The 22,237-nt window shown below is 39.6% G+C and overlaps 1 protein-coding gene and 1 long non-coding RNA gene across 3 annotated transcripts in view; one reads left to right on the forward strand and one right to left on the reverse strand.

Moving 5' to 3' along the window:
* The window catches only part of pcdhgc4.S (protocadherin gamma subfamily C, 4 S homeolog), a 25,072-nt gene continuing 2,835 nt past the window's right edge, over nt 1–22,237 (forward strand). The window contains exons 1-2 of one of the 2 annotated variants that reach the window (XM_041588776.1): nt 1–4,091; nt 19,473–19,528. In XM_041588776.1, the coding sequence (XP_041444710.1) occupies nt 1,647–4,091; nt 19,473–19,528 (2,501 nt within the window). In that variant the 5' untranslated portion in view covers nt 1–1,646. Of the gene's footprint in view, nt 4,092–19,469; nt 19,529–22,237 lie in introns of both variants that reach the window. The other variant, XM_018256232.2, reaches the window with a different exon arrangement.
* Nucleotides 19,592–22,237, reverse strand: part of LOC121402219 — a 17,827-nt gene continuing 15,181 nt past the window's right edge. The window contains exon 2 of the long non-coding RNA XR_005966699.1: nt 19,592–20,035. This is a non-coding gene — a long non-coding RNA (uncharacterized LOC121402219). The remainder of the gene's footprint in view (nt 20,036–22,237) is intronic.

Genomic DNA, 22,237 nt, shown 5'->3' on the forward strand with positions numbered 1-22,237 from the left:
ACGCTGTCTCCCTATTACACTGCTAGTCCTCAGCAGCAGCAGCACGACAGATACAACACGCTCTATGGATCAGGGGAGGGTATCTCTGCACAAAATGCTTTAAGGATTACAGTATAAAGAACATGTATCCACTAGGAGCCAAAGGGAATTTAAAGGGCAAGTATATATTCGCTGCAAGGGTATTGTGACCAGCATTCGATTCTTATTGATGTATTGAAAATGTTAGAAAGAGTCCCGGCACTTACAAGGCACCTGGATTTAGGGCTTTTGCCGTGGGATTTCAAAATAGTGTTGCCGTGTAATGTTCCCTGTCTCTAAGAAAGATTGAATTTCACAGCGACAAAAGCCAAAGGACCATCTGGCTGATGAAAGAACTTTATATTCTGCCAAACAGTCTCAATAATAGTTATGATTGCTGATTGTTTAGATGCCTTTTTGTCTCTATTCATCCAACGCATTTTCTGGTGTGATACAAGATATCATTACTGTCTGTAACTGTTACACTGGCAGTGCTTTATTATTTGTAGCTGAAGGAACCCGAACGACCATCCCATTCCACGTATTCTTAGTGCCAGTGAAGTTGTGGGAAGAGGAGATGATGTGGGCTTTCACATGATGCGGCAGCAGTAACAGTCGTTAAATGATATTTTAATTAGCTCTCTGTTGTATCGGAACAGATTGTGTTGTAGCAGCAATATTTACTTCTTTTGCCATCATTCAAATTTCTATTTCTACTTACCATTCATTGGCCTTGGACCACAAAGAGTTTTCTAGTCCCTGCCGGGGTGGCTGAGGCTTTCAATCCATGGTTAACAATAGAAGCAGATCCATCACATCAGTTAAGGGACTGCAGTTATACAAAGAGTGTGTCCCCAATAAAGGAAATTTGGGAGGCAGCTGTTGTTCCTGTCCCTGACGTGGCCTTGTTTAACCCTTTAGTGGCTAGTAACCAATTGTGCTTTACAACTGCAACCATTTCCCTCCCATGTTTGTTTACCCATGTTGTGCTTTCAGCTATAAATACCCTTCCTAGGTGAATTTTTTCACAAAGGGATTAAAATATAATCAATACAGCTAATAGAAAGGCTTTACACTTTGGACTATAGTTCCAAGAACACATTGGTTTTACAATAACTAAAAAAAAATAGGGACGGATGATAAACAGGAGAAAGCTGCCATGTGTTATTTCACATTTGTGTTTTCTTTCTCAGCATTGGGCGATAACATGTTAATATTCCATTGCCGCTATGGCTATACTACATATACTGAATATTATGGCACAGGGGAAAAAAGAAAATAGTAAACCCATTTCTACAGACAGTGTCTATGTTTATTTAATAAAAAAAAAAAAATCAGCACCAGAGTAAGCAGAAATTTATTTTTTTCTAAGCGAAAGCAGACGGTGATTGGATACTCTAAAATATATCCATAGCCAATGCAGTGCTGCATACAATTCAATGGCCGATATGAGCTCGCTCCACCTTCATTTTCTTTCTGTTGCCAGCTAGATTTTACCGTAGCTTCTTTCTCTGATGGAAAAGGATATTACAAAAGGATCTAACCGGAATTCTCTCTTTTTAAGGATTAGTAGCTTTGTCTTCAAAATGTGCTGAAAGGAGACGTCTTTCATCCGAGGGATTTCTGCAATGATTCAACCAGCGGGTTACCGTGTTTTCCGAGTGGGGATACTGCATCTCTTTCCTTTGTGGCTGCTTGTAAATCTGACACATGCACAGTTCCGTTACTCTATCCCCGAAGAACTGAACAGGGGAGAAATTGTTGGCTATATTGCTAAAGATCTTGGAACAGACGTGGCTAAACTAGTGGCTGCTAATCTCCAGGTACTTTCTGATTCCGATTCCCAATATTTCTCTATAAATGTAAACAACGGAGCCATATTGGTGAACGACAGAATAGACAGGGAGCTGCTCTGTGCACAGAGTGTCACTTGTATACTGAACCTAAAATTTGCCATTGAGAATCCAGTAGAAGTGTATAGAATTGAAGTGGAAATATTAGACATAAATGACAATTCTCCAAGATTCCAGGGTGATGAGCTTACTTTAAAAATAAACGAGCTGGCCTCACCGGGTGCTAGATTTCTCATCCCTAATGCACAGGATCCTGATATAGGTTCTAATGCTTTGCAGGAGTATCACCTAAGTCCCAGCGAGAATTTTGCTTTAATTGTCAAAAAACGGACTGATGGCAGCAAATTTCCCGAGTTAATCCTAGAGAAGGCTCTGGACAGAGAGCAGACCGCTGTCCATCACCTGGTGCTGAAGGCAGAGGATGGTGGTGTTCCAAGCAGGTCTAGTACATTGGAGATAAATGTTATTGTCTTAGATGCCAATGATAATCATCCTGCATTTGATCAGCCTTCCTATAATGTCCAGCTAAAAGAGAATGCTCCCAAAAACTCCCTAGTGATAAAACTTAACGCAACAGATTTAGACGAAGGCCCGAATGGCGAAATTGAATATTTTTTCAGCAGCCACAACTCTGACGCTTTAAGTAACATATTTCAGCTTAATTCGGAAACTGGAGAAATCCGTGTTCTCGGTGATCTGGATTTTGAAGAGGTTTCAGTTTATGAAATTAATATTGAGGCTAGAGATAAAGGAAGCCCAATCATGGAGGAACATTGCAGTGTCATAGTCCATATTATTGATGTGAACGACAATACTCCGGAGATGACTATAAGTGCGTTCTCTAGTTCTGTTCCAGAGGATTCACCAGCTGGGACAGTAGTTGCGGTGATCACTATAAAAGACAAAGATCATGGGGATAATGGAAGGGTACAGTGTCAAGTAGACAAAAATATCCCATTTACCGTAAGAGAGGACTTTGAGCACCAGTTTTCATTGATCACCAGTGATAACTTGGACCGTGAAAGTGTTTCTGAATATCACATTACAATAACTGCAAAAGACATGGGTAATCCCCCTCTTTCCACAGAGAAGGTTATATCAGTGGTAGTCTCTGACGTGAACGACAACGCGCCGCAATTTGTTGAACCAGTTTATGAGGTATTTGTTGAAGAGAATAACAAAGCCGGAGAACTTCTTTGCACTGTTTCAGCTTCCGATCCGGATTTGGACCAGAACTCGCTCTTGTCATATACAATATTACAAAATCCCAAAGAGGATTATGCTTCTTCGTCGCATATTTACATCAACTCTGAAAATGGCCAAGTCTACCTTAAGTTTCCTCTTGATTATGAAAGAATTAATTACTTTCAGTTTCAAATAGAAGTCTCCGATGCTGGGTCTCCACCGTTAAAAAATAAGACTGTTGTGCATGTTTTTGTTCTAGATCAAAATGACAATGCCCCTGTGGTGGTCTTCCCATTAGTTGGAGCTAATTCAGTTGCACATTGTAAGATACCGCTCTTAACTGGGCCAAATGTTATGGTAAGCAAGATATCGGCAGTGGATTATGACTCTGGTCGGAATGCATGGCTTTCATACAACTTACTTGATGCCACAGATCCTACTTTGTTTAGCGTTGTCCTACGAACTGGGGAAATAAAGACAAAACGTGCAATTCAGGTTATCGATCCAACAATTCATGAACTTCTTCTTTTAGTGAAAGACTCTGGAGAGCCGTGCTTATCCACCTCTGTGACTGTAATGATGACTCTAGAAGATAAAAATTTAGAAATTTCCCAAGATGTTAAAGACCATTCCAAAAAAAGGAATATATCAAGCTTAACCCTGTATCTGATTGTGTGTTTAATAGTCATTTTAGTGATTTCATTGATTGGTTTGGCTGCTCTTGGAATTAAAATCCACAAATGCGAGAACAAGAACATACCTCTTTGCTGTCGGCAAAGTCAAAAGAAAACTGTGGGCACGGGAACTAAACTACATGGAACATTCCAGCTTCACCCAAGTCTCTGTAATACTATAATAGGGGTCAGAGTGGACTGTGCTGGAAATATCCCATCTAATCGGCGGGTCAGAACCTGTTTCTCCCCAGTCTCAGATATAAGTGAGTTTATGTTTATGAGGCCACCTCATGTTACTACAAACTCCTCGTCACCAGGGATACTGGTTCCAGATCCTAACTTCTCTATTGCTTCCAATGAGGTGAGCTCACAGAATTTGCCATTACATGAAAGTAAGCTCAAGCAAGATGAATGTAGTAAAATTCTCTTTATCATCCTTCATGGCATCTGTGAGAAATGTGGTCAGCATATTCACTGCCCATTCTATCATAACAGATCATTATACCATACAACTCAAACCATACTGTCTACTTTATGGAACAAAAGCCTTATGTTCTGTGTAGCGTTTCAGGTCTTCTCTGAAAAACTCTTGCTACAAACTGTAAAGTTAAAATACTCTCTATTATTTTAATACTGTTGTAAAAAAAAAACGCACACGCTTTGGTTTAAAATTATTGACATATTTATTAAGTTGCAAGAGGTAAACAACTGCTCCAGGTTCTGGAAGGTGTGCAATTATTTTACCCCACCTTGAACTGCAAAGTTTATTGAAGACATTGGAAAAAGAAAGCCCAGGTGTAAAACTGGGCATAAAAACAGTTAAATCAGTAAAACTACTCAAGATTTCCATCAAGGCCATCGCTGGTTTTTACTTGGGAAGCAGCAATGTAAAATGTGTCTCTAAAATTTGTATTTTTGCAATGTTTTCTAAGCTTGCTTTATAAATATGTTCTCAAAGGAGAATTCAACCCTAAAGACAATGCTGTTGTTTATATATTAAATTTGTAGAACAAGTTTAAAAGCTCAGTAAATCTATAACAGTGATGATTCAGACCTTTCCATAGGAGCTCTCCATCTGGACTGTCCAGGACAGTGCAGGTGCTCAATGCTTAGGGATCGTCACAATTCATCAAGTAGAGAATTAGGTTTGCCAGTCATAGAAGCTGATTCTTCACGACTGATCCATATTGCACTGGTTTCATAACGCCCATGTAATGGGAATCTGAATTAATTAATAACAAGCCTTATATTCTATATACATAGTCGGCCCCTAAGCTCATGCAACTGACAGCAGCACAGAGCATGTGCAGTTAATCATCATGAAAGAAGGTTGGGGGCTGCTGGGGCACTGATCTTCACTGCTGGAGGGCTATAGCTGCCTTGGCCTGGTACAGAACTAGGGATGCACTCAATCCACTATTTTGGATTCCAAAGCGTTCGCGAAAGATTTGCAGAATACCAAACCGGATACAATCCTAATTTGCATATGCAAATGAGGGGTCGGAAAGGGGAAACATTTTTACTTCCTTGTTTTGTGACAAAAAGTCACACGATTTCCCTCTCCGCCCCCTAATTTACATATGCAAATTAAGATTCCGATTCGGTTCAGACAGGCAGAAGGATTTGGCCGAATCCAAATCCTGCTGAAAAAGGCTGAATACTGGCCGTATCCTGAACCAAATCCTGGATTCGGTGCATCCCTATACAGAACCCCCGGACCTTATGTGCAGAATTTCTATCCTACTGCTTTCTGCTGACCATACACGGGCCGATAAAAGCTGCAGACAGACCGAGTCAGCAGCTTATCAGGCCCATGTGTAGGACCCTCCGACGGCCTTCCTGAACGATATTTGGCCGAAAGTCGGCCAGATGTCGGTAGTGCAGGATTAAAAATCCCGTCAGATCGCGGCCGCATCTATTCGTTGATGCAATTCCACTATCCTACAGCCCATGTTAGCTGCAATATGATCCGATTGTTGGGCCCTAGGGTCCACGATTGGATCGGCCCCATATTGCCCACCTCAATGTGGTCTCTACATGTATGGCCACCTTTAGGCTTTAATTCTCCTTCAAGTACATTTTTACCAGCCAGGTTGGTAGAAAACTGACCAGGTTTGAGCCTTGGATTAAGTAGAGGAAAATACAGTGTTGGAGGAATTGGGTATGGGTAGGACAGAAATCCACCTCTTTTTCTAATTCTGATGGTACAAATTACACCTTTTGCCCACTGTGTTTTTCCTTGACTAAACTGTCAAGAAAAGTCGCACATGTCAGATAAGGGCAATTGTCACACAGTTCCCATAACATCAGTGGTGGACATGAAAGGCAACTTGTGGTCTTTTGAAACTTAGAATTAGGGAAAAAAAGATGAGGAAAATCACTGAAAATTACTGTGTGTGTCATAAGGCTAGTGGTTATATTTTACTTTATCCCTTGGACCAAAAATGTCATCATGTTCAGCTGAAAACGTTCCATCAAGTTGCATTAAAAAGTTGCATTGAAATCCTTGGGGCCCATTTACTTTGTTCGAGTGAAGGAATAGAATAAAAAAACTTCGAATTTCGAATGTTTTTTTGGCTACTTCAACCATCGAATTGGCTACTTCGACCTTCGACTACGACTTTGAATCGAACGATTCGAACTAAAAATCGTTCAACTATTCGACCATTCGATAGTCGAAGTACTGTCTCTTTAAAAAAAAACTTCGACCCCCTACTTCGCCATCTAAAACCTAACGAACCTCAATGTTAGCCTATGGGGAAGGTCCCCATCGATAAAAAATCGATCGATCGATTCTATCGAACGAATTGCGGAAAATCCTTCGACTTCAATATTCGAAGTTGAAGGATTTACCTTTGGCAGTCGAATATCGAGGGTTAATTAACCCTCGATATTCAACCATATGTAAATCTGCCCCCTAGATTAAAAACATCAGCTCAACAAAAACTCTTGATGTCACTATGAAAAAACAATGATAGGGTGACTGTGCTTTGAATTTGGCACAACTGTTATTAATGTAGAATCCTTCACATGACGGAAAGCATAACACATAGTGGATGGTTTATTCATTTTCAACTTAAGAAATTAGGTGAGTTCTTTTTACGCTCACATCTTTTTCTTCCTAAAATATATAAAATATATGATAACATGAAAAAACTTGCCACCTAAAACTTGGCAAGGTTTTTATTTATTTTATTTTTTTTTGAGAAAAAAACTCCAAAAAAAAAAATCTAGTACAGGTATGGGAGCTTTCATCCAGAATGCTTGGAACCTGGGGCTTTCCGGATGACGGATCTTTCAGTAAAGTAGATCTTTAAAGGAGAATTCAACCCTAACGTTCAAAAACTCCTACCCCCCTACCCTATATAGACCCCCCTCCCTCCTCCCCCCCATCCTAAGGGGGTTATTTATCAAAGTCCGAATTTATCTCAATATTTTCTGCTACAAACTCCAATCAAATCCGCTCAGGTTTTTTACACTTATTTATAATTACATTTTCCTGGAAATTTGCTTTGCGGAAAAAAAAATCAGATTTTCACGATTTTTTTCGGAATTTTCACCTGAAAACTCCCAGCACCTATCTAAAAATCATTGGGACTTCTCCACTTGACTTATATGCAACCTTGACAGGTTTGAGATGCCGGATTTTCGGAATTTACCATCCTCTGGGTTTAATAAATTCCGAAAAATTCGTGATTTTTTAAAAGTCCGATTTTATAAAAAAGAAATCACCAATTTTTCGTGATTATTGCATTCGGAGTGTTACCCCGGGCAAATGCCCGTAATTACTTACCCCTCAGTGAAGATCTATGCAGGGTAAGGGGTAGGGTTTTTTTTTAACATTATGGGTGAATTCTCCTTCTAGAAGAAACTCATGTAAATATTAAATAAACCCAATAGGCTAGTTTTTGCCTCCAATAAGGATTATTATATTGTAGTTGGGATCAAGTACAAGCTACTGTTTTATTATTACACAGAAAAAGGAAATTATTTTTAAACATCATTGGATAAACATTATTTGGATAAAATGCAGTCAATGGGGGATGGCCTTTCCATAATTCGAAGCTTTCTGGATAATGGGTTTCTGGATAATAGATCCTATACTTGTCATTGTTTCTAGCAATGTTATTAACAATACTCATAGAATTGTATACTGAATTAGGTTACTGGTTTCTTCTGAATAAAAGTGGTGTGGGTGTGCTGACCTGATTAACATGATATTCTTTCTAGAGTTATTCAGTATAAACCTGTTAATTTTACAAACAAAGCTGACAATTCCTGTAATGTCTGAACTTAAACAAAAAGAAACATTCTTGACTAATGACTATTACATTTTACCAACTGATGCTGCTAAATGATTGCTGGATTCTCTTTACTGATATTAAAGAACCACTAGGCCATGCGTTTTTATTTCCCCGTGGATTCACATAAAGGAAATATTAAAAGCTTAAAGTATAATTAGTTTTAATTTGCTTTAACCAAGAATCTGTGATTAACAGCTCAGCTTGTAGTTTTAGCTTTGCGGGTAAAGAATCCCAATTTGCACATAAATATCGTATATAAAAGCTCCAGTGCTTCTACCTCTAGCAAATTTACACTGTGGTTTTCACTCTTGGATTTGTCCAAAATAAAAATCAAAGGGATTGAAATGTACCAGTGTAAAAACGTGCAAATAAAGTAATTAATAATTGTGTTGCTAATAATCCTTGTTTTCTATGCAACTGCTGTGCCAAACCATTGTATCATTCCTTTGTTATTTCAGACGAGTGCTGTGCATGCCGGCCCGATACCCGCGGGATCCGCAAGTTGGGCGGGTTCAGGCCGTCCTCACACCCCTATTCGCGGGTGGCGGGTCTCGGTTGAGCTCTTCTCCTGCTCTCCCCGTCTGCCACCTTATACTGCCGGCTTCCGACTTCCATCTGCTCGCTCCCCCTCTTTTGTGACGTCTTTTGCGGGGTGGGCCAGCTCAGGTCTATAAAAGGAAGCCGGTAGGTGGATGCGGGCGGACGGGGGTGGAGGGAGGGCGGGTGTGGGTCGGGAGAAAACCTGACCCGCACATCCCTAATTCAGACCCTCTCTTATTCATATTCCAGTCCCTTATTCAAATCAATGCATGGTTGCTAGGCTAATTTTAACCCTAGCAACCAAACTGCTAAAATTGCAAACTGGACAGCTGCTGAATAAAAAGCTAAGGGGCAGATTTATCTTTGAACTCCCATAACTTCGAAATTCGAATAAAAAAAGACCAACCGAAATTTGTTAAAAAAATCTACTTTTTTTTCTGCGGGTGAATAGGCTGTATTTGATCGTTCGAATCGAAGTGTTTTTAAAAAAAAACAAAAAAACTTTGATTTTTTAAAGTCCACCAAATGACTCCAAATAGGTTCTAGGAGGTCCCCCATAGGCTAAAACAACAATTCAGCAGGTTTTAGATGGCGAATGGTCAAAGTTGAAGTTTTAAAGAGACAGTACATGATAAATTTCGATATTTTTCAAATTCGAATCGAATTTGGATTATTCCCTAGTCGAAGTACACAAAAATAGCTAGAAATTCAAATTTTGTTACTTTGAATTTTCAATTCGACCCTTGATAAATCTGCCCATAACTTAAAAACCCGAATAATAAAACATTGCAAAAAAAAAACTGAAACTTGCCTCCAAATATCACTCTCTACATCATACAAAAACATTTTTTTTTTTTAATTTTATAAGATAAAAAAGTCAGACCAAACTAGAATCCACGATGTGACCTTATCTGTTATTAAAAAAAGCCACAATTTAATCGGATCGGAGACAAACACGATAAAATTGTGCGAAACCCTGTATCGTAAGTTTTTTCTGAATTTTTTCCCAAATCATACAATTTTTTCGGGCCAAAAAATCCAAAATAGTCAAATTTTCTAGCTAATTCCAGAGCAGACCACAGAAACTTCCAAATAGGAAAGGCACCCCTCCTTTTTCTTTCCTTGGGGTATAATAAATAGTGAAAAATTCAAGTTTTCTTTTCCACTAAAAATTCGGATTTTATTGTTGAAAAAAAAAACTAAAATTTTTGGAGTTTTTGCCATTTGGACTTTAATAAATAACCCCCTAAGATAAAACCCAGCCAAGTGAAGTACAGTAGTAGCTGCTGTTTAGCCAGAAATATTAAGGTTTCAGCAAAATCATAACTGTTTTTTTTTCCGATCAAGATCTTTGCTTTCAGACCCCATCATGTTCCTTTAACATTCGACAAAGGAATCCTGTTTGTAAACATGTACAAACCCAAAGCATCATGAGCAGCCATAGAAAACGATATGAAATTCCTATTTTGTCATTTTATTTCATGTAAATAACATTTCATCTTTTTGTATGATGTCATAATAAAGCATTTCCATTTTACTTTTCTTTGTGTCAAATTCAAGTGTGAATCATTATTCCTTTCATTATAATGTTCAGGTCTGTTGATGGTACATCAGTTTGCTTTTTTTTTTTAGCATGCCAATCTTAAATGTAAGTATTATAACATATAAATATATTTATAAATGTCCAGGAAACACTGGTGTAATATGGGGCACTGCTGTGGTCAAGCCAGACAACTCCTATAGACGTTCTTTGCCTTCCTAAAAATCTGAGCTTCTTTGAGGGCTTTGGTTTTCCTTATCTCAGTAGGTCTAAAGTTGGCCATACCCAGAGGGATCTGCTTGTTCGGCGATGTTGCCAAATAATCAGATCTCACCCCGATATGCCCACATTGAGGTGGACGATATCGGTCTGATCCAATCATAGGCCCTAGGGCCCAACGATCAGCTTATAATGCTGCCAATATGGGAGGTTGGATTGCGGGACCACATCTACAAACAGATGCAGCCATGATCCGATGGGATTTTGAACCCTGTTCAATAAACATCTGGCCGGCATTTTGGCCAGATATCGATTGGGAAGCCCTTTGGAGGGCCCCATGCTCGGGCCTATAAGCTGCCGACTTAGTCTCTTCGGCAGCTTTTATCAGCCCGTGTATGGCCACCTTAAGGATCATGAAACCCTGACCAATCCAAACTTTCTAATTCTCTGGCAGTTCCAAAGGCAGATGTCAGAGTGTGGGATAATACAGGTAGTAGTAGGCTGAAAACCAGCAAATCTAGTAGATGCCACGATCTGACACATGAAAGCCTTTTATCAAAAAAAGGGACCATTATTCCATAAATGTATAGACACTTTGCTTAAATGTCTAAACCAAGAGGTAATGTACAGGCCATGCACAGGTCTCAACAATAAGCAACAAACTGGAACACTTTACAGCAATGATGCCCAATCAGTAGCCCGTGAGTAACACGTTGCTCTCCAACCCCTTGGATGTTGCTCCCAGTGGCCTCAAAGCAGGTGCTTATTTTTGAATTCCAGGCTGGGAGGCAAGTTTTAGTTGCACTGCCAAACCTCAGGGTAGGTTGACAATCCACATAGGGGCTACCAAATGGCCAATCACAGCCCTTATTTGGCAGCCCAAGAACATTTTTCATGCTAGTGTTGCTCCCCAACTCCTTTTAATTCTGAATGTTGCTTACGGGTTCAAAAGATTGGGGATCCCTGCTTTACAGTATCAAACTATAAGGTAATCGTGCAGTTCACATGTTTGACTGCATAGTTATTTACAGGTGATAGTTGGCCAGAATCTTTAAATGCACAAGTTGGTGCCGTTGTCGCTGCAGACTTACTTAATATATATATTCAGAACACCAGTACCTTATTGTGCTTCAAACAGGGTATTCACAACTTTTATTGCAAGGTGCTTCAGACCCTGCACACCCGATTAAATGTTTCGGGACCCAAATGGCACTTCCTCAGTGATTGCACCTTGCAATCAAAGTTGTGAATACCCTGTTTGAAGCACAATAAGGTACTGGTGTTCTGTTTTTGGATAAAAGTATATTGCTGGCGTGTGGCTAGGCCAGTATTGGTACCTGCACCTCTGCATGACATATTTTCTTCAATCAATATACAGTATATTTAGAGGCAGCTGAATGATCATGGATGCTTTGTGAATTCTTATATTAATAAGATAATAACTAAATTATGGAAATTACCCGAGAGCACCAGCTATATGTTTGGGGGGGGTGAAGGTCAGTTGCTATTAAATGGATACTGTCATGGGAAAAATAAATTTTTCAAAAGCATCAGTTAATAGTGCTGCTCCAGCAAAATTCTGCACTGAAATCCATTTCTCAAAAGATCAAAAAGATTGAAATTTTGAAATCTGACATAGAACTAGACATATTGTAAGTTTCCCAGCTGCCCTCAGTCATGTGACTTGTGCTCTGATAAACTTCAGTCACTCTTTACTGCTGTACTGCAAGTTGGAGTGATATCACCACCACCCTTTCTTCCCAACAACAGAACAATGGGAAGGAAACCAGATAGCAGCTCCCTAACACAAGATAACAGCTGCCAGGTAGATAAAAGAACAGTACTCAATAGTAAAATCCAGGTCCCACTGAGACACATTCAGTTACATTGAGTAGGAGAAACTACAGCATGCCAGAAAGCAGTTCCATCCTAAAGTGCTGGCTCTTTCTGAAAGCACATGACCAGGCAAAATGACCTGAGATGGGTTTACACACAAAAATTACAACTAAAAAAATTAAACTTGCTGGTTCAGGAATTAAATTTTAGATTGTAGAGTGAATTATTTGCAATGTAAACAGTGCAATTTAGAAATAAAAAAATGCATCATAAAAATCATGACAGAATCCCTTTAAGTAAGCTTAAAGCCCACTAGCTTAGTTACTAGTGGGCTTGGCATGAAATTTCTATGGATCACTACAGAAAATGAACATACCCTTATAAAGTGCAACAGTCTCCTATTTCACCCGATGGCCCTCTGCAAGTGTCAATATATATAAATCCTTGGCCAATAGTATTTTCAGTTTTAACAGTCAACTAACATTCAAGAGACATGCAAGAGGAGCCCTTAACTAAAAATTATAAAACTGGCCAAACACATGATCCACCGTGTTTATCTTAAAAATAACCACTTCAGTGTAAAAATAAAAACTGGGTAAATAAATAGGCTGTGTAAAATAAAACATGGTTCTAATATAGTTAGTTAGCCAAAAATGTAATGTATAAAGGCTGGAGTGACTGGATGTGTAACATAATAGCCAGAACAATACTTCCTGGTTTTCAGCTCTCTAACTCTGAGTTAGTCAGCCACTTGAAATGGGGCCACATGGGACATATCTGTTCATTGAGTTTGCAATTGATCCTCAGCATTCAGCTCAGATTCAAAAGCAACAGATATGACCCTTGTGGCGCCCCTCAAGTCTCTGATTGGTTACTGCCTGGTCACCAGGGTAACCAATCAGTGGGAACCAAGAGAGCTGAAAAACAGGAAGTAGTGTTCTGGCTATTATGTTAGACATCCAGCCACTCATTTATTATGCTTTTTTGAACGAAAACTTCGGGGTAAGACTTATTTGCAACCTCGACAGGTCTGAGAAGCCAGATTTTCTGATTCAGACTTTTTCATCTTTGGGGTTTAATAAATTCTGAAAAATTCAAGCTTATCTATAACAGCATATATAGCCAATGTGACATTTTGATCATGTGACCTTTAAAAAGGTCCCAGCGGGGACCAAAATATCACATTGGCTGTATGTGCTCTCATAAATACACTTAAATATCACAGTTTCCGGTGATGCGGGTTATCTTTTGAATTATATATATTTATTTTGAAAACAATACTCTTTTTGTAGCTGTGCAGTGTTATGTAACATAACATCCCTCTTAGTATATACTGTGCCTGTGCTTACCAACATGTAATAAGATTCTAGCATTTGTTTTTTTTTATCATCTCCAGTGGGACTTTATTTGGGTATAATATTGCACTGATTGGCAGTTTTTGACATAAATTGGGAACATGTAGGTGTCTGACTAATAATGTTGTTACTTGTGTTCGTCGACTGAATTCCCACGCTTCCATATCAACAGCTTCTCCAGTGTGTGGGTACATTATAAAATTCTAGTGTGCTACTTATATCTTTATGGAAAAACACTGACATTTTCTCACACAGAGTCAAGAACACATACAGTTAGGCCCATAACTCTTTGGACAGAGACAAGTTTTTGTCTAATTTTGGTTCTGTACATTACCACAATGAATTTCATATTAAACAACTCAGATGCAGAAAAATGTTCATTTCTAATACTTGGTTGAAAACCCTTTGCTGGCAATGACAGCCTGAAGTCTTGAACTCATGGACATCACCAGATTTGGGTTTCCTCCTGTTTAATGCTCTGCCAGACCTTTACTGCAGCCGCTGTTTGTTTGTGGCCTTTCTGTCCAAAGTTTAGTCTTCAACAAGTGAAATGCAGCTCAATTGGGTTCAGATTAGGTGACTGACTTGTCCATTCAAGAATATTCCACTTCTTTGCTTTAATAAACTCCTGGGTTGCTTTGGCTGTATGTTTTGGGTCATTATGAAACTCTTCCCAATCAATGTGACTGCATTTAGCTGGATTTGAGCAGACAGTGTCTCTGAACAACTCAGAATTCATTCTTGTGCTTCTGTCCTGTGTCACATGATGGATAAACACTAGTGTCCCAGTGTCACTGGCAGCCATGCACACCCAAGCCATCCCACTGTCTCCCAAATGTTTTATACATGATGTGCTATGCTTTGGATCATGAGCTGTTCCACGCCTTCTTCATACTTTTTTCTTGCCATCATTCTGGTAGAGGTTGATCTTGGTTTCATCTGTCCAAAGAATGTTTTTCCAGAACTGTGCTGGCTTTTTTAGATTTTTTTTTATCAAAGTCCAATCTTGCCTTTCTATTCTTGATGCTTATGAGTGGCTTGCACGTTGCAGTGCACCCTCTGTATTTACTTTCATGCAGTCTTCTCTTTATGGTAGACTTGGATATGGATACTCTACCTCCTGAGGGTGTTGTTCACTTGTTTGGTTGTTGTGAAGGGGTTTCTCTTCACCATTGACTTCCGTGGACCTCCAGCTCTTTTTGTGTTGCTGAATTCACCAGTGCTTTCTTTCTTTCTCAGAATGTACCAAACTGTAGATTTTGCCACTCCTAATATTGCAGCCATTTTTTAGATGGGTTTTTCTGTTTTTGCAGCTTGGAGATCTCCTTCAACAACATGTTGTTTGTTCCCAGCAAAATCATCCACATACAAGCACGCCCCCCTCAAATTAACTCCAGGGCTTTTATCTGCTTCATTGATAATGACATAACAAAGGAATAGTCTTTGAGTCAATTGTCCAATCACTTTTGATCCCCTGAAATGAAGTGATTGTGTTAAAAAAAAGGCTTTTATGCAATCTTTTTGTTCAACCCACTGAATTAAAGCTGAAAGTCCACAGTTCATCTGCATCTGAGTTGTTTTATTTAAAATTCATTGTGGTAATGTACAGAACCAAAATTAGACAAAAAAGTTGTCTCTGTCCAAAGATTTATGGGCCTAACTGTAACTGTTGGGCAGCTAGCAGCTTTCATCTAGACGTTTCTCCTATTGTTCTGTCTTGTGGGAACAAGGTTCTTAGAACTGTTTTTTTGTTTATAGATTGCAAATTTGTTTTAATAGGAACAAAAGAAAAAAGAAAAGAGAAAGACATATCATTCCAGCACAAAGTCTGGCATTCTGACCTGACCTCAGCAAAATGGAGAGTGAGACTTGGAAGACAGAATAGGAAAGTAATTAGTAACCCACAACAAAAAAAATAAAACACTAATTTTAGAACTCAGCCAATGGCCTGGCTGCTATTAGCACCGTCTCTTTCAAATGTTTGGAGCAGAAGGATAAAGGCTATAGTGTGGGTAATTACAACTCAGAAGTCACTGCAGCTTCTACTTTGCATGCTTGTAACCTTTGTACCAACAGCAGCCAAGGTACCTGTCCATATTGTGGCCTGGTGAAATAATTCTCCATGAATTATATTCTGTTAGCTGAGTTTAAACACTGTATATTTTCTCATGGGAAAACAATAGAGGTAAATATACTGCTGGAAGGGTACTAATGTTCATTGAGAAGTATACTTAATATCAGGCCTCATAGCCACTATACTTTATTTTTATATTTATTTATTTTATGTATGGGGCCCTCCGATGGGCTACCCCAACCAATATGATTCTACTCCTTCCCCTTTAGTCTAAAATAGAATAATGCTAGACATGCTGTATTTTGTATACTAAATATAAACATGAACTTACTGCACCAGAAGCCTAATTAAACTAGGGATGCACCGAATCCTGGATTTGGTTCGGGATTCGGCCTTATACAGTAGGATTCAGATTTGGACGAATCCTTCTGCCCAGCCGAACCGAATCCTAATTTGCATATGCAAATTAAGGGTGGGGAGGGAAGTTTGGTTACTTTTTGTCACAAAACAAGGAATTAAAAAAATGTTTCCCCTTCCCACCCCTAATTTGCATATGCAAATTCAGATTCGGTTAGGTATTCAGCCGAATCTCTCGCAAAGGATTCGGGGGTTCAGCCGAATCCAAAATAATGGATTCGGTGCATCCCTAATTAAACAAATGATTTATGTTTGCAAAGTTGGCCGCAGGGGGCTGTCATTTTGTAACTATGTTAAACCATCTTTGCAAGACCAAGACTATGCACATGCTCAGTGTGGTCTGGGCTTCAGTTGGGAGGTTAAGCTTAGGGATCGTCATAAATTATCAAAACAGCACAAGTCAAATAATTTCTGCCATAGAAGCTGATACAGCAAGACTGATTAATAATCAGAATATACAGACTGGGATACAAATCTCTACTTGGATGCAGGCTCCTCTACAGGGAAACAAACAAAGCTGCTAGAGTTCAGCAAAGTAAGGTGGGTGCTCCCCCTGCTGCTTGAAAGTATGATTGTTTCCCTGCAGAGCAGTTAGGGACCGTCCTACCTTCAGCAGTCAGAGCAAGTAAATGAAGGGGATTTCACTGCAGTCAAGTTTGTTATAAAAACGGTACACATTGTTTAATTGTAGTATATTGGAGATAGATTTATTTTTCATTAAAGAAAGTAAAGATTGGATTTTATTTTTGTGCCCTTACATCACCTATAAATATGGACATTTTTCACTTTATAGGATAGAGAAAACCTTAGGAGTTATCCCACTGGACCTGGTTATACAACATGAAACTGCAGACCAGACCCCTTCTGGCTAGTTGTTAGGGTGTAATAATATACCAGAAGATCAATAGAAGGTAATGAGTTTTGATGAGCAGCCTAAGGTTAGGGCCAGATGATGTATAACATTGCGGAGAATCCGTTACCCTGCTGCTCCTCTCGCCTTTTCAACTGCGGGCGGATTTCGGTGTGAAATACAAAATCTGCTGTGTCTGCCTGAAGGCCCGGGCCTAGGGCAGCAAAATATTAGGGGCGGCATGGTGCCCAGCAACTTTCTGGGGAACACTGGGAATGCACGGCTCCCGCCCTTGGGGATGTAGTGAGGGCAGGCACTAGGACCGCGTGGCCAGGAGCTAGGACCACCCGCACAGAAAGCGGAAGAGCAGAGGATTCTCGGCCCGAGGAGAAACGCAGGTCAAGATCCGACATTTTCTGGCCCTAGCCTAAAAGAAATGACAGCTTAAGCAAGAATAAAACTGCAAATAACACCTTTTTAAAAGGTATGGTGAAATATACATTTGTCTTGTAATACTGCATTGGATTAAAAGAATGGGAAAATGAAAGGTATACTGCCAAGGCAGTATCTCTTTAATTTTCTCTTTCTTTTAATCTAATGCGGTATGGGAAAACATGTTTTGTTTTTTTTCAAAACACATCAGTTAATAGTGCTGCTCCAGCAGACTTCTGCACTGAAATTTGTTTTTCAAAAGAGCAAACAGATTTTTTTATATTTAATTTTGAAATCTGACATGGGGCTAGACATATTATCAGTTTCCCAGGTGCCCACAGTCATGTGACTTGTGCTCTGATAAACTGTGACTCTTTACTGCTGTACTGCAAGTTGAAGTAATATCATCCTCTCCCTTTCCCCCCAGCAGCCTAACAACAGAACAATGGGAAGGTAACCAGATAACAGCTCGCTGGTAGATATAAAAGCAGCACTTAATAGCAGAAATCCATGTCCCACGCCGACTCATTTACATTGTGTAGGAGAAACAACAGCTGCCTGAAAGCAGTTCCATCCTAAAGTGCTGGTTCTTTCTGAAAGCACATGACCAGGCAAAATGACCTGAGATGCACCTACACACTAATATTACAACTAAAAAATAAAAATATGTTGGTTTAGGAATTAAATTTTTTTTACATGACAGAGTGAATAATTAGCAGTGTAAACAGTGTAATTTAGAAATAAAAATCATGACCGAATATATAGTAACTCTGTAAGTACTAAGACCACTGTATTCTAAATAGCTAATCTGTTATCTATGACACAGCGTAGGCCCTACAGACACACAAGATCTTGCACAGCAGACAGGACAGCTACAAAGGAGCTTCAGTCACATACATTATATACTGTATAAGCTTCCGCTCAGGTTTTGCAAAAGCAATACATGGATAGGATCAGTCGGCCACCATACTTTTTCAGAAAATTATATGAAATATTGTTTATTTGTTTTTTTTTTATTTTTTATCTGTGTTGGCCATCTTTAATTCTTAATATTTATAATTATGCAATGGGAACAAACTACTTTGGTGGCTTGGGATTCAAAAGAAGACACAGGGCAGATTTACTAAAGGGCGAAGTGACTAACGCTGGCGACGATTCACCAGCGTTACCGCCCGCAGGGACTTTGCCAATTTACTAATGGACACAGGCATCACTTCGCTAGCGAAAGAGATAGACACTAGCGATGATTTGCACTCTATTGTCAGGTGACTTTTTCCTCTGGCAAATGGACTTTAAATCGCAAATTCACTAAAATGCAAATTTTACTGAACGTTACCTCTTTCTCCAGACTTGCCTTTGCCAGCTCAGACCAGGCGAAGTGCAATGGAGTGCATTTTTTTAGGGTGATAGGCTGCGAAATGCATAAATTTTTTTTTTGGGTAACCGCTTTCCCCTATACATTTTCTAACATATGGAACATTAACTATACAGTGGGCTCATGTGTAGGGCATTATAACAACTCTATTATCTTTATTCAGGTTCCCTGGACTTGTGTAATTAACAGTGGAAATGTAATGTATTTGCTGCAACATATAACATAAAGACGTCCATTCAACTTTAAATTTCCAGCTGTATACAAATGAGCCTGAGCACAAGACCTCTAACGAATTTGCATTAGGCTGAACTGAAAATCTGCCTGCGTCCGTCTGCCAAGATGAAACTTCGCATTTAAGTAAATTTGCTTTGTCCCAGCTATGAGATGGGTGGAAGCCGCCGCTGGAGAATTTTCGCGGCTTAGTAAATTTACCCCAAGGAATGTCCATGTTTCGGAACAGAGTACTCCTGCCCTGTCCAAAACATTCAGCCTTGGAATGTGTCATGGGTTAAAGTGTACCCAAATTACCTGGGTGGGATTTGGTAGAATAGTTAGAACTATGCAAACTGTGCAACTCCAGACCAAACAGTTTCAATTGGCCTCAGTATTGGGCTAAACTGACCCATATGCACCTTTAAAGCTCCAGTCCAGTTCTCTTTCTTGTTGCCCAGTAATTCATTTTTCATTCATCAAACTGCCCATATTTTATGCTGGGATATGTCTGAAATATGTTGTGCTAAAATCCCTCTTGTGCTATACACACGGAGAAACACAATTAGTGTTATTGTTTTGTTCAGCAGGCACAGGCTAATGTGGACTGGCATTTCTCACAAGCTCAGAAACCTGGGACCAGCGGGTAAGTAAATGTTTACTTGCTTATTTTAAACAGACTTTCACCTAAGGTCCACATACATTAATGTGAAAGTAATTAATGTTTATTAAATATTATATAGCCAGTACTTAATATGTGATATGCAAATACGGCATTATGGCTGCTTATTTGCACTTTGCACACTGCCTTGGGTTGTAAATGACCTCTATAATATACAATGTAATGTGTGCCAATACATGTCACCCCTGTAAGTAGAGATTATTTCAAAGAGTAGGTGCAGATCTAGCACTAAAATATCTGTATGAATGAAAGAACTGTAATGGCTGCACAGTTATTCTGGCTCCAATTGCTGTGTTTGTGTCTGATTTCCACGTGACACCTCTCTGTCGGGCCTGTATGGAGTTGTAACAACCACTGCAATAGCATTCCTCTTAACTGTCCTGTTTTCAGAGGGACAGTCCTGCTTTTGACAGCTCAACCCGCAGTCCCTCGTTTGTACTGGAAAGTCCCAATTTTCTCTGCACCGAACAGCTAAAAAATGAAACAAAGTTTCTAGATTAATTGGCTTTTCGCAGAGAGCCCAGAACAGCCACAGCTGCAGATAAGATACTATTGTAACAATTTCGAGATAAGCAAATAAGTAATTGTAACAATATAAGATAACAGGTCCCTTGGGAGAAGTTAGACTCACAGCTTAAAGGGTAATTCACCTTCATTAGCAAAACTGTATTAACTGAAAAAACCCACAAAAATATGTTCAAACTTTCATAACCTGCCAAATTTTGTAAAATGAACATGGTAATTTGGGGGTGTGGCCACAAACAATTCGCTGCACTGCGTGCGGCAACTTTTTTGTCCCTTTTTTCATTCCCAAAATGTTGGGAGATATGCAATGGGCAATCTTTGCCAAATAGCCGAACTCACCAGACACATGGAATACACAGAGGTTCTTTATTTGGGGTGGATGGACATATTTTGGAGGTCAAAGGGAATATTTCCCTTCCTAACCTCTGCAACAGCTCCTCACTCATGGCAGGCAGGAACACAAAAGGATGATGGGGGAACTGATATCACATAAGGAAAGGGAATAGGAGGGTTTACAAACAAGGTAAAGAAACATTTTACAATACACATTTGGTGCCTATGTGGCTGCCATTCAAGTACAGGACATACAGTAGATAACAGATAAGTACTACTATAATTTATATAAACAATCTGCTGTGTAGCCATGGGGACAGCCATTCAAGCACAGGATACACAGTAGATAACAGATAAGTACTACTATAGTTTATATAAACAAGCTGCTGTGTAGCCATGGGGGCAGCCATTCAAGCACAGGATACACAGTAGATAACAGATAAGTACTACTATAGTTTATATAAACAAGCTGCTGTGTAGCCATGGGGGCAGCCATTCAAGCACAGGATACACAGTAGATAACTGATAAGTACTACTATAGTTTATATAAACAAGCTCTTGTGTAGCCATGGGGGCAGCCATTCAAGCACAGGATACACAGTAGATAACAGATAAGTACTACTATAGTTTATATAAACAAGCTGCTGTGTAGCCATGGGGGCAGCCATTCAAGCACAGGATACACAGTAGATAACAGATAAGTACTACTATAGTTTATATGAACAAGCTGCTGTGTAGCCATGGGGGCAGCCATTCAAGCACAGGATACACAGTAGATAACAGATAAGTACTACTAAAGTTTATATAAACAAGTTGCTGTGTAGCCATGGGGGCAGCCATTCAAGCACAGGATACACAGTAGATAACAAAAAGACTACTATATTTGATATAAACAAGCTGCTGTGTAGCCATGGGGGCAGCCATTCAAGCACAGAATACACAGTAGATAACAGATAAGTACTACTATAGTTTATATAAACAAGCTGCTGTGTAGCCATAGGGCAGCTATTCAAGCACAGGACACACAGTGGATAACAGATACATTCTGAAGAATCCCATTGTATACTACAGTGAGTATCTGTTATCTGCTAGGAATCCTGTGCCTTTTCTTCTTTTTCAATTCTTTTTCCTTTTTGAATGACTGCCCTTATTTTTTGGTGTTACTGTTCCTTTAAGAATTTTCTGCTAAAGGGTCATTTTCTCATCAAACCTACAATTGTATAAGAGCCAAACTGATATGTAGAGACATCCAAGCAGTAATTTTAATCCAGCCTTATAACTAGAGATCTCAAGGGTAAATGGCTTCATCTGCAAGCAGGGCAGGAACTAGGAGTAGGCAGAAGAGGCACAAGCCTAGGGTGCAGTTGCAGGGTGGTGCCAGGCATGTACCTCTTCTGCCGCTTACCCCTATCCCCTCATTTCTTGGCAGTTATCTTCTGCACCTCTGCGTCTTCTGCTTGCGTGGCACGAGGTTCGGCAGTGTGGGAAATCCTGCATGCACAAACACATGAGCCGGGTTGCTTAGATCACAGGGTTGGACTGGGCCGGCAGGACACGGGGAAAAAACCCGATGGGCCCCAGCCCTCATGGGCCCCTGCTGACCCAGACCCGCACCCTGATTGGGCGAAACGCAAAAAAGAACATGTGTGGCGCACGGTGCGTGGACGTTCACGTTTTCTTACTTTTATATTAACTTTAAAATATTATTCCATTATGGGATCCCGTGTTTGGAAATATATTATCCAGAAAGCTTAGAATTACAGGAAGGCCCTCACCCATAGGCTCCCATAAGCAAATCTAACTTAAAATTACATT

The sequence above is a fragment of the Xenopus laevis genome, chromosome 3S (assembly GCF_017654675.1).
Source record: "Xenopus laevis strain J_2021 chromosome 3S, Xenopus_laevis_v10.1, whole genome shotgun sequence".
Taxonomy (NCBI): domain Eukaryota; kingdom Metazoa; phylum Chordata; class Amphibia; order Anura; family Pipidae; genus Xenopus; species Xenopus laevis.